The sequence below is a fragment of the Drosophila serrata genome, unplaced genomic scaffold (genome assembly GCF_035046125.1).
Source record: "Drosophila serrata isolate PLE 108 unplaced genomic scaffold, ASM3504612v1 contig_184, whole genome shotgun sequence".
NCBI classification, from domain to species: domain Eukaryota; kingdom Metazoa; phylum Arthropoda; class Insecta; order Diptera; family Drosophilidae; genus Drosophila; species Drosophila serrata.
Genome location: NW_028257082.1, coordinates 5,706,335 through 5,719,484, shown reverse-complemented (window position 1 = coordinate 5,719,484; position 13,150 = coordinate 5,706,335). Strand labels below are relative to the sequence as shown.

At 39.7% G+C, this 13,150-nt stretch overlaps 2 protein-coding genes and 1 non-coding gene across 45 annotated transcripts in view; 1 reads left to right on the top strand and 2 right to left on the bottom strand.

Annotated features, from left to right (window-relative positions):
• sm (heterogeneous nuclear ribonucleoprotein L) overlaps positions 1-13,150 on the bottom strand; it is a 128,302-nt gene that overhangs the window by 48,026 nt on the left and 67,126 nt on the right. For 10 of the 40 annotated variants that reach the window (XM_086828359.1, XM_086828364.1, XM_086828362.1 and 7 more), the window contains exon 6: positions 4,164-4,214. The exons of 16 other annotated variants lie outside the window; for them this stretch is intronic. In XM_086828359.1, the coding sequence (XP_086684485.1) occupies positions 4,164-4,214 (51 nt within the window). Of the gene's footprint in view, positions 1-4,142; positions 4,215-5,983; positions 7,022-13,150 lie in introns of those variants that run through there. 14 more of the 40 variants (XM_020946250.2, XM_086828356.1, XM_020946259.2 and 11 more) reach the window with 5 other exon arrangements.
• Positions 1-13,150, top strand: part of TTLL6A (Tubulin tyrosine ligase-like 6A) — a 133,564-nt gene that overhangs the window by 62,282 nt on the left and 58,132 nt on the right. The window lies entirely within an intron of this gene.
• TRNAE-UUC (transfer RNA glutamic acid (anticodon UUC)) lies at positions 4,657-4,728 on the bottom strand. Its single transcript has one exon. It is a non-coding gene; the product is annotated as a tRNA-Glu (tRNA).

Genomic DNA, 13,150 nt, shown 5'->3' with positions numbered 1-13,150 from the left:
GCTTAGAGGTGTCAACGATTGCCGAGTGATTCGTGATTCATGTCCCCAAAGGCGGGCGCTCCCCCCCTGCTGAGCCCATAAATATGTTAATCATAATGAATTGCAATTGAAATTGCAGTCCCAGGATCATTTCTCTTTCTTAGCATACTTATTTGCGAGGGAGGCAGCTACATCTAATTAACGTAACGACTTTTGGCAACTTTACAGTTAATGCATACTCAGACAGTCAGCTGCTTGGCTTCCGCAATGAGCTTTAACTTCAAACCGAAACGAAAAAAAATACAACTGAAATTGTAATTTTAATTAACCTCGCTGCCATATGCCAACCGCAGAAAAAAGTTATGCAAACAAAGAGAGCTGAGGAAAAATTAAATAAATAGAAGGAAGACCCCGGCGGGGCGGGCACATCAGATTAAAAAGTAAACTTTTTAATAAAAATCACTTTAGCATTTCATTTGCTTTTCACAAAATGAAGAACCCGAAAAAAACTTTGTGGTAAAATTAAAAATACTTATTTATGCAGCCGAAACAACAACAGAAGCAGAAGCACCACCAACAGTGGCAGCATAAAATATAAATAAAATAATGAAAAGAAAAAAGGGAAAACTGTTCGGGGAAAATGTTTGCTGGCGCTCACACAGCAAATAATGAAAAGCGCTCTCATTGTGGTTAAAAACGAGGAGAAAAGGCTGCGAATGCAACCAAAAAAGATAATACATAGAAATTTATTTGTATGAAATAAGGGGCAGTTCCAAAACAAAGGCGGTGGCAACAAAAATTTGCATATTAACAACAGAACGGCAACCAGTAACTTGACGAAAATTGTTAAAGAAAGAAAGAATATATATAAAAAACTTGGCCCCGGCCTAAACAAAGCCGAAAACAAACAAAGTTTTGACCCAAAAGATGGCCTCCTTTATTTTCCATAGCCGCTGTGTTTATATATATATATATATTATTATACTCTTCCCGTTGTCTGCTAAATCACCACTCAAAGTGAGTGAGTCCGAGTTCGAGTCCCGAGTCCGAGAGCAAGTGAAAGAAACGGATTCACTGCAAATTAAACACGAAATTGAATTCTGCTCATCATAATTTCCCCGAGGACGCTTATTAGGCAGCCAAAGGAAGCTCCGGAAAGCCCCCAAAGAATTTATCCTTCATCCTCCTTTGAATGCCGGAATTCTTCTTGCCCCGTCCGTTGTCATAAGTGCAACTGAGACCAGAGCTCAGCTCTCCTCTGTGCTGTTCTGTTCTGTGCTGTTCTGTTCTGTTCTGTTATTTTCTGATTAGGCCAGGGAGGAGAAAAGCCGGAAAAGCGACTCGGCTCAGACATATACACGTATGCATAATCCAGGGGGAAATTGACAGGGGGTAGGAAGGAAAGACAGAGAAGTGATCAACTATGCATAAACTCATTTAGCGCGGAAATGACGAGGTGCAAGTTGGATGTATAGAGTTATATCGCATATAAACATTTGTGCAGAGAACTTTCAACAGATAAATAAACGGACAACTCAATTCCATTTGCCTGGCAAATTAACTCGACAAAGAACGAATCAACAAATAGAACAAGTCACAACAAATGGTCCAATCATGGAAAAATATTTGCCAACACGAAACATATTTAGCTCGGCTCTTAACCACATACATTTGGCCCCAGGCATGCCAAAAAACCACGAGAGTAAACATGCAACCCCAACCGAGACCGTAAAGAAATTTTGGGGTGCAAAAAAATAAAGAAAAATTTATAAAATAAACAGAAAACACACAACAACAAAACTCCGAATGAATCCATTACACTTTGAACTTTCTCTCCCACTCTCTCTCTCGCCCTTTTCGAATCAATTGAATTTCGACTTTTTAGCTGGAAGCAAAAACTAAACTAAAACTTTATCCCAAGTACACAATGCCAAATGCCGTGGCCATGGCCAATTATCAAACAAATAGCATGGATAAGAAAATTTGCTTGCCAAAGTTTTTCCCCAGTTGCTGTATTCCTTTTTTTTATATATATATATACATATATATCGTAAGGGTGGGGAAAGGAAAAAGTCCAGGGCACTTACTATCGAAAATCAAGGATATAACTCCCTGGAATACAACAAAGGAGCCGGTGGTGATGGCCAAAAGTTTTGTACCAACTTCCCGCAGTATTTGGCATAAAGAAACTTCCCTCGCATAGGGGTTGGTTGCTTTGGGTTGGTCGGTTGGTTGGGCATAAGCACTTAGAGATACTAAGCGAGCAACCCCCAAGCCTCTAATTGAAACCTAGGCAACGACGACGAGAACTTCAACTTTTGCGTAAAATGCAATTAAAAGCAGCAGCCAAGCATCAGTTAGAGACGGATTTTTACTTAATCTTCTGCATCAGTTTTGTCCCCAGACACAGGAGATACCATTTCCACATTTCACATCCTATAAGGGAAAACCCTTGGCAGGGCAACGCAGCATCTTGGCCGGGCCAAGTTCCGAGTAGTAGTAGCTGCTAAGCAATTGTTTGTTGTTTGGTTTTCGGCAAAAACTTTCGGCTTAAAAGCAAGCCAATTCGAAATGTTATTTACGCACAACAAATTAAAACATCAAGGCGGCTGTGTAGATTTTTGTCTGGCAAAAATTATAAACCAGCCGCAGGCCAGGTTACACAAGTTTTGATAACCAGCAAAAGGAAGGAGGCCCGAGCGAAGTCGAGTCGAGGTTTTTAGTTTATAGTTTGCGGCTTTTAGATAATGCAAAAGTTGTAACTAGGTGCGGCCTCGAGGCGTCGTCCTTCCTTTTAGCCAGCCTAGCTGGGAAAAGTTTTCCAAACGACCGAGAACGATCGATAAGCAACAAAAGTATATTCCATTCCGTTCAAATTAAGCCAAACGCTGAATGCTATTCAAGCTGAAGCGCCTTAATTAAGGGATTAGTTTGGCATCCCAAAACCTCACCCCTTGATCTACCACATTTATCATTATTTTGCGAAGCGAAAATAAACCCAATCGAAGCGAGAATTTCACTTTGGCTTTCGGTCGAATTTTTCACACTTCGATACTCGCAATTGAAATAGAAATGCCAGAATCGAAATGCTATAAAAAATCAATTAATTTTGCACTTCACACGCACACAAGCAGATCGAACCGAACAGAGAGAGTGCTCCCTCTGTAAGCCAAATCGATTTAGGGGAAAGTGGAGTGGCATGCAGGAAGTGTTGATGGTCTTGGCAGGCCACAAAGTCGACAGCGAAATGAAGACACATGTTCCTACAATAATATTGAGCCAGAGCTCTGTATGCCACCCGTGTTTCCCTTGTGTGACACAGTTTTCCTCTCTGCCCGCTTTTTTGGGTGACTTGACTTGACTCGACTTTCCCTGGGAAACCCATCGAGTCACGTTTTAGGGCCCAAACAAGACTAGCATTCGATTATTTTCGTATTCTCTAAAGTTTTCCTTGCCCATTTGTCTTAATAGAATTCTTGGGCTCAGGCTGTGGGAAAATTGGGTCGAGAGAGAGTGTGTTTGTGCCATAAGACGTTCTCTCCTCATAACCCCGAGTTAATTAGGAGGAAGGACTGCAGCAACTTGCACTTGGTCGCTTGATTTTCATTTAATTGCACATGCCGGCATATGTCAACAAGAGGAAGCAAAGTCTTGGCTCTGGAAAATTTGTAATGATTGCATTCGGTGCGGGACCAGCTTAAGTGCCAGCAATTAGAAAAACTTTTCCCCAGCAACAACACCTGGGGATGTTGTTGTTGTTGCTGTTGTTGGGGGTGGGGTGGCTATGTGTCTGAGTATCTTTCTGTTAATTGGATTTTTCTCACTTCCTACTTTGCTGGAAATCAAGAAAAATTGAGCAAAGAAACTGAGATGCTACTTGAGGACCCACCGACTTACGTTCCAACAACATAAACGAAAAACAAATAAATAATGCAAATATTTCAACACAACAACAACCAAACAATCAACAATCGCAGGAACCAACATAGTTTGGGTTTTTCTTTTCTTGTTTTTCTTCTTTTTTTTAACGAAAATTAATGAGAAGGTAGAAGGTAGATGATGGTTTTTGGGGTTTAGGAGGAATGTTTTTCATGGGGAAGGGGAGGAGGACACAACATTTGTCAGCTAAACAAACTACAAATGAATAGGCGCCTTCTACTCACTGTAGGGCTGAGGTCGTGTACCGTATAGTGGCTCCTGCAGTAATGGCGAGCGGCCATTTCCAATCTCCTTAACTGAAATGAGATAAGAGCAAATGGCAAACAGTTTGCGCGTGATAAATGTATCCACAAATTTGTTGAATTTCTGTTTTGGATTGTTGTATCTTTTTGGTTGGTTGGTTGCTTGGTTTCTTGTTGAGTTGTTGTTGTTGTTGTTCTTGATGTTGTTGATTGTTGATTGGTTGGTTGGTTGTTTAGGCATTTGTTCTTGTTTCTGGTTGTTGTTGTTGTTGTTGTGGTGTGTGTATCTATGGCGTTGCCTCTTCATTTTCTTTTATGCCAATTTTCTTTTGGTTTCCACTAAAAGCTAACTAGGAAACACACACTCATAATGTTTGGTGTTCTTGTGTGTGTGTGTGTGTTTGATTTCCGGTTAACCTCGAACACAGAATAGGAAAAGCAGAAGATACACGAAACAAAAATCGAAGAGGGGAAAAAAAGGGGTTGGAAAAAAGTTTTCCCATACCGGGAATCGAACCCGGGCCTTCTGGGTGAAAGCCAGATATCCTAGCCACTAGACCATATGGGAGCCACAAGTGAGCTTCTCCCATTTCTATATTTCTAGACTTTTTCACTGCTCGAATTGTTCATAAATAAATGCCAGGCTAATGTTTATAGGTGTTCGCTGAGCCTGCATGTCAATGAATCAGTATTCTTTTTATATATAATATATATATTCGAACGCAAAAAAATAAAGGCCAACCAACGGGTATTGGGGCAGGTCAGAGTCAAACAAGATATCACGAAAAAAAACACACTAAAAGCGAACAAGCTTATATAATACATTTAAAGTGGATTAATTTATGACAACCATACACACACACTCGGTTTAACGAAATGAAATGCAACATCGATGAGCCAGTCATACGTCACTATACATCACGATACGTCACGAGATAAAAGGCGACAGAACCCATAAATCAAGAGCTTCACCCCTACGCATGATAATCAAGGGGTTTTAAGAGCATGAAGGAACGACATCTAGCCAAAAAATTCACGAGAACAACTCACACTATATATACTATATACTGTTTATTGCGAATTTTCATTGGCCTGCTGCTGTGCTGGTTCACACGATCTGGCCAAGTTTCAGGGCCAACTTCTAGTGCCTGTTTTGACCAAAAAGCACTAGCAGCAGCAGCCGCAGCGACCCCAATAATTGCATATACACCTCAAATGGAATGGCCCAATGAGTTGTTGTTTGTTTCAGAACCTGTTTAATTTATTTGTATTTATTTGTTCTCAACGCTGGCTATATATTTTTTTGGGGGCAGCGCGCAGCAATGCAATTAATTTTTATGTACAGCATTTTGCGTTTGTTTTATTGACTTTTTATGGTTAAATGGACTAATGATTTACATCGATTGCCACAGAGCGTAAAAGTTTATTTTATGGGCAATGTTAAATCAAAATCAAGTGGATGATGTTGTTGTTATTAATCGAAAGAATAATGTTCTCAAACACTGTGATTTGTATGCCCAGAAACAAGAAAAACCCATCTATCTAAGCCACAAAAGGATCTTGATCTTAATTAATGAAAACTTAGCTAAGCTAAAATTGTTAAAAATATATAAAATACAATGGGTGGAAGGAGAGGCAGCCATGAATCAAGTTCTGGGTCTTAGTATTTCAAATTGCGACAGAGAGAGTTTCTTAGATTGGTGCTTGGCTTTCGGACATTTTACACTGAATTTGTTGTAATTATTTCTAATTGCACTTACAAGCTATGAAATGGTTTGGTAGTTAGACATAGAGTTAGATTAGGAGTGCTTCAACTGACTCACCTCCGGCACAGTCGCTGTGTGTAGTCGACGCCTCTCATCTCGCCACACCACCTCTGAGGCACAAGGAACAGAACCAGAGGGGGTTTTCTGTGTGCCTACACATTACATGATATGCATTGGTATCGATATCGATACCGATAACGATAACGATACCAATAGCAAGAGACTAATACCAACAGCGTACAAATACAACTCCTCTCTACAGACCCCGAAATCAGTAGCGATAATAATACGAGCATATATTTTATATTATATGGTATAGGCTATTATGGCTGACATAACTTTGAACAGATCCCAATGGAAAAATGTTTACTTGGTCGGTTTTTTTTAGTTTTATTTAATTGGAATTTTTATATTATTTTATCTTTTGTTTATGTTCCGGTCAACAAAATTGTAAATTAAATAAACTTCAAGTTGGAATTGAAAGCCGTGGTTCATGGTATATATATGATAAATATAACAAAAATTATATGTATACATTTTATACATGATATCCATTAGGCAGTTTGGGGTTTTATCTAATTACATATCGTCGGATTTGTCTTCGGTCAAACACACTTAGGCACAGCAACAACCACAATTGGCAACATCAAGATATATACATATATCTTATTAATTCCGATGATATTCTCGATTGATCTTGGATTCTGATTCTGATTTTGCTCTTCAGTTTTATGCAATTAAAATTCAAAACCTTTTGCAACTTGGGCCGTCAGTCAGCGGCACTCAAATGTTATATATTGTATATAGTTCAAGGATCTGTTCAAATACGACTTCGCTTTATAACGACTACTAATCGCTGGGGTTGTAATGGCAGTTGTACTAGTAGCATTAGTAGTAGTATTAGTGCAGGTATTATCGGAGCTTGGGAGCATCTGCGCTCCATTATCGTTGCGGCGCTGCGTTGATCCTTTTCCATTTGCCACTGCCGCCGCTGTATCCTTGCTTGATTTTCCGCCGCATTTTCCCACTTTTCCGCTCGCTCCTTGGCTGCATCATCAAGTGCAACAACAACAGTGCCTTGCATTTGCATCTCTCCTGCACACAGACAAACACAAGCGAGATAGAGATAGATAGTAGATAGTGTTGGTTTGTGATTTATTTTGATTTTTTTTTTTTTTTTTTTTTTTTTTGATAGTGAGAGAGAGACAGTGAGAATTCTTGCAAAATTTTTAGTTTGTTTCTGCGAGTTGTTTTCGTTTTTTTTGTTGTGATGCTTGGTCCTGCCCAAAGAGTTATTTCTTAAATACATATACATACATATATATAAAAGTATATATATATATATATATATATATCTATATATTTTAGCATTTTCGTGGTTCTGGTCTGGTCTCTATTTTATATTATATATATTTTTCTTTACTTGATTTGGTTGTATAGATTGCATAAAATTGAATGGTATTTGCAAAAGAATTTGGTGCACATTCTTGCTAAAACTTTTAGATTTGATTTAGATTTTTTATATTTTTTTGGTTGCATTCTGTTGTTGTTGTAGCTGTTGTTGTTGTAGTTATAGTTATATATAGTAGTAGTAGTAGGTAGTAGTATCAGTTGGTTGTTTTATTCTGTAGATGTTCTGGTTGGAATACTGGTTGTCTTTACTTGGGGAGAATATATATATTTAGATATCTATTTCGAGATTCATTGATCTCTGATCTGGCACTTATTTACGCACAAAGAGACGCACACATACACAACAAAAATTGGGTTAGTAGGGTTTGCAATACATGAGTACTTGTTATCGATTATTATCGGGAGTGGCGCTTGCGCTCGATTCTCTTTCGATAGATTTGATATAGATTTCTGCTGTTTGCCCGGGACATACGTACGTATATTCATTTATTTTAGTTAGTAGTAGTAATAGTAGTTGTAGTAGTAGGCGGGCGATTAGTTTTGGATATAGCTTTTTTTGCAGGCAAGGCAGGCAGGTGGGTGGCGGTGGGCAGGGGTAGTAGTAGTAGTACGAGTAGTTTTTCTAGTAGTTTTTTTTGGGACCGACGCAGTGGATGCTAGAGGTATAATGCTACTCATACGATTCTAAGCTTTTTTCCGTGTGCTTGTTTATTGGCTGTTGTTGTTGTTGATGTTCTGGTTGTTGTTATTTGTTAATCGAAAACGAAAACTGTTATAAAACAAAAAGGTAAATTATTAAAATAATGGTGAACATAATGGAGCACATAGACAAAAATCAAGAGGATACAAGTACAAATTAATTACAAAAATTAGTGGTGAGTTAGTTATAGACTCCTCCAGCCAAGTTTTCCTTTATTCTTCTGCTCGATATATTATTATTATTTTATCTTCGATAGAGATAGTGCAAGAGAGAAGCTTCGTGGAAATTGTTGTTTATTTGTTAATTTATGTTTGCGTTTTGTTGATTTATGATATATAAATATATATATATATCTATACGGTTGTTCTTTGTTTGTTCTTGCATTTTGAGAGTTCTGCGAGAAGACTTCAATCAAGACTCAATCGTTGTAATACCCCGTATTGTTGCTGGATGTGGCTGTTGTTGTAATTGTAGTATTGGTGGTTGTTGTAGCTGTGGTGATTTTCTTTGTCTTATAATACACAATGTTTATTGTATGTTGTCTTGGCCTTTTCTCTTTCTTTATTTTTTGAGTGGTTTTCGTTGACATATTTTACAAGTGTAGGTTTTTAAAGTTGATTTTTAGTAGTTTTAGCAAATATGAAATATAGATCTTGTTGGGTTAATTGTTCAGATTTTGGTTTTAGTAAAGACGCAGTTGATGTGTTTTTGTTGTTGTTGTTGTAATAGTTGTTGTTGTAGTTGTTTTTGATTGTTGTGTTGCTTGCTTTTTTTTTGCTGGTGTGGTTGTTGCTGCTGGGATCTTGACAAATGGTTTGCGATTCGTGTTGACAGGATAAAATTGAACTTAACTGAACTGAGGTCTAAACGTTGCTTGCTTAATTCGTTGTCACTTTTTTTTGTTTATTCACTGGCACATTTTTGTAAATACTTTTTTTTTTTCATTTATTACTTAAACAAATACAAAAGCTATAGCCCAGACATTAAAGTTTTCCCCTTGGGTTGTCAAAGATATGTTTGTTGATATCGAATAAGAGGAAGGTGGTATTCGTATGTTTAAGCTAAGCTAGGCTTAAGCTAGGATATTATTTAGTATCTATAGAGAGAGAGAAAGAGCTCCTCTATGAGCCGTGTTTATGCGATTTTATGCCAGTAGTTTTGTGTGTGGGTGAAATATAGATATGGGTGATTCTGTGCGGTGATAATGTCTTAGTTTAGTGTATTTAATGGTGACGAGAACTCAAAAGATCAAGGCAAACAAGCATTTGCAATATAAATATTTTCTTATAATTAGCCGGAAACCGAAACGGAACCGGAAACGGACATCGAGGCTCAATCACGATATAATACGAAAAAAAAAACAAACCCGCAAAAAGTTCATTTGCAATGGGACACTGAAAATGTATGGCTTAGCCCCAAAAAGTTGGTCGTTGCCATTATGTGGGCGGCAATAAAAGCCATTTTAATTGGTTCTAAATGAGTGAGGTCCACGCAATTGCACAGACAAGACATAAAATGACGCCCATAAATGTTTTTGGTGGAAGCTTACTACTACGTGGGTTGTGGTCATGAAGGGTTTTTTGGGCAAATAAAAGCCTATATCAGATCGAGGGCACATAGGCCAAATTATTCACACTGATTACATAAAGTCTTGGCATAAAATAAACCATGCTGAAAGAGTAAACCGTTATAATTACGATGTATTAGATGGGCGGACCGAATGGCACCCCCACCACCCACAACAGGAAACACACACACACACACACATTTATGTACGCCACCATTATATACACACACACACAGGGAGCATATGGAGGACACTAAAAACAAATTGGGGGTCCAGAATGGCACGGGGCTCAAGATAAAACGAAAATAATCAGCAGGCAGTCAGGCCGAAGGACTCCAATATACATACAAACACACAGAGAGAGAGATAGACACTTGCGGAAATCGTAGTGTCATAAAAATAAATAACCCAAGGAGAACCACCATCCCCCCATGTTGATTTAGGATAAAGTAAGCAACAAAAACGAGAGCTCTTCGATGGCAATTTAAATAAATAAGAACGAGCCTACGAATATCCATCCAGGACATAATTGAAATCACTGGGAAGGAGCCCGGAGAGTTGCCAACGTGATTTGCATGCGTGTTAGTGCGAGCCATCCAGCGAGGGTGTATGAATAATTTATGCGTATTTAATTCGATTGTTGTGGCAGAATCACAAACGCTTTGAAGGACTCCCAGGGATGGAGGTGTCACCTGACGACTCTGACTCTGAGAGGGGGCCCAACATAATTTAATCATAAACATAAAATAGTTTTGTCATGTTTTATTATTCAACTGAGCACGAGGGGGTAGGGGTCGCTCTTTTTTTAATGGCCTCCATTGGCAAGGACTCCTCTCAGTGACTGTGGTGTCCCTCGTTGTGGCTTTCTTTTTATGACATTTGGCATTTCCCTTCTACTTCAGTCCTTTTGTCTGCCTTTTTATTTGTGGGTCCCGCCTTTTATTGAAATTTTTCTTTTTTGTTTGTTTGTTTAGTTGTTACTGTTGCCAGAACTAAGGTAGCAACCGAGTCCCTGCCTTATCCCTGTTCCACTTTCTATGATTGTTATTTTGCTGCTGCTGTTTCCGTGCATTCGGAAATAAAATAAATAATGACTGCCATTACGGTGCACGTGTTCTGAGAGAGGGGAGCGGGGAGAGAGCTCCAAAAACCCCCGGGGAGAAGTTTTTTTCATGACATTTCTGTGGTTAATTATGGCCAGGTTCTTTGTGGTTATCTGAATACGCAATCAAGGTCCAAAACTGGAAGGGTAAGGGGTCGGACCCCTCCCTTTTTTATTTATAGTATATAGTAATACGACTAATGGAGGAGATCTCCTCGAAATAATCCTCAGCCATTCATTGCCTGCACAATTTTCCGCACAATTTTCCCCCGATGTCTCGTAACAAAAGTGTCTCTAATCAATTCCAGCAGGCAACAGAAGAGCTATTCCTTAGCCACAAAAAGAAAACCAAATTAACTCGGAGACAAACTAACCGGCAAAACGAAACTGTCACTTGGCATCAGGCGGTGGAAAAATCGCTGGAAAATGCACGTAGGTTTGTCAAGTTGCAGTCGTGGAAGAAAAAAAAAATCGAACGTCCTTGAGCCAAAAGTGCGCTAAACCAGCCAGAAAGCAAAAACAATTTGCAGCCAAATAAGGGACAAGAAAGAGAACATCGCGTGACAACACGAAGGGAAGGAGCACCGCGACTACTGATGAGCAGGAGGAATCCATCTATGAGCCACAGGCGAAAGGATAACCCCGGACGGAAGACGCAGCCAAGCCGCCGGATGACAGCGAAATGAGTAGAAAATTAACAAAACGCGCATAGATAAAGTGCATGGAAAAGTAGATGGAAATACAGGTGAACCTGCCTAGAACGTAATATATTTAATTGAATTTTTTTAAAAAGCAAACCCATTTAGCGGGAAATTTGATATCCTTGCATTCCCCTAGAGAGCCCTAGGCTTCCCATTAGGATGTCCCCGTTAAGGACGTCAAACTGTACCCTCAAACTTCTACCCATAAAATATGCACAGCCGTGGCGGTTGTCAAATGCAAATGCAAATACAAATTTTCGGTATGTAGTTGATGAAGTTTCAGCTGCAACAGCAGCAGGAGCAGCAAAGCTTCCTTGACAGCTACAGGGAAGGATGAAAGGATGGTGAATTGCTGGACGGGTGGGTGAGCACTCAAGTCAACTTGTTAAAAACTTCTTTGCTACTTTGGTCGTCCAAACCGAGCAAGCCAGGGAGCCAGGCAGTCATTTCGAATGCTTTTTTGGAGACTCTTGTTTACCCAAGGCGGTGTCCTCGTTCTATTTCACGTGCTGGCATTTTGTATCGATTGCCTCGACGACGCTCCTTTGCCCCGGAAAAAGGTAAAGGAAAGCCACGAGACGGACACAGGAAGGGATAGGATAGCTGCTACCGAGCGGAAAAGTGTGGTTGGGGGAGGGGAGAGAGAAAAGCGTCGAGGTTGAGCTCAGAAATCTTATGCAAATATTATGTTTGCATTTTCCACTTTATATTTAACTTGCCTCACTTCACTTTTTGTTTTCCTTTTCCAACCCAACAACGTCGATGTTCTTTGCGCTTGTTATTGTTGTTAAGACAATATAAAAAAGTCCAACTTGGGGTCGAAAATGACGATGAGGAAACTAAATTGCGAGCGTGGATTGTCACTTGCTACGATTTTAATGAATTCTATTGATTTTACGACAGCCAAAGGAGGCAAAGGTCGTCGAGAGTCCGAGCCAAAAAGGTGGGTGAAAAACTGTCAGTGATGACGCGGGAAGTAATTTAAATATTGCATAAACCCCACCCATAAATCCACCAAAACGATTACAGGCTATTTTAGAGCCCATGAAAATGTATACCTGTGTATTGAGTATTATTAGAGTCCGAAACAAAATTGAATCTGAGATATTTATGGTTTTAAGAGCCTTTAAAATGTCTACTACACCTTCTCCTATATAGCATATAAGGAAAAAGGGAAACATTGGGACAGTTCCCCTGAAATTCCTTTTCAAAAATCAATTATTTCCTGGAGATCTCTACACATTCCAATCCTTTTAACAAATGAAACAAGGATGAAAGGACCCCACCTTCGACTGGACACCCCAGTGAGTGAGTGAGTGAGCGTGTTTATGGTACACACACACATGGCATGTTCATTATGCCGGACACAAAGATAGTGCCGGGCCTAATTTACAAGTTGCCAGAGCCGACGCCCACGCCCCTGTAATATGCCAGCAAATAGGCCTGTAGTTCGTTGCCGTTGTTAGCTAACACATCTCTTCCAGCATCTCCACATCTCCCGGCCACATGAAGGCGGCGCCAAGTTCATTCAGTTTTGCCATTCATTGATGGCAGAAGCTGCAACAGCAGCAGCAGCAGCAGGAGGAGGAAGCTGCAACAGACTTTTGGCCTCCAAATGGAAATGGCAATACAACAGGGCGGATGAGTGCTGTGTGTGCAGCACAGAGGATCAGCCAAAGTTGAGGAGGAGGAGGAGGAGGGGCCGAGAAAAACGTGGAAACTCTCTGCCACAACTGGCTGT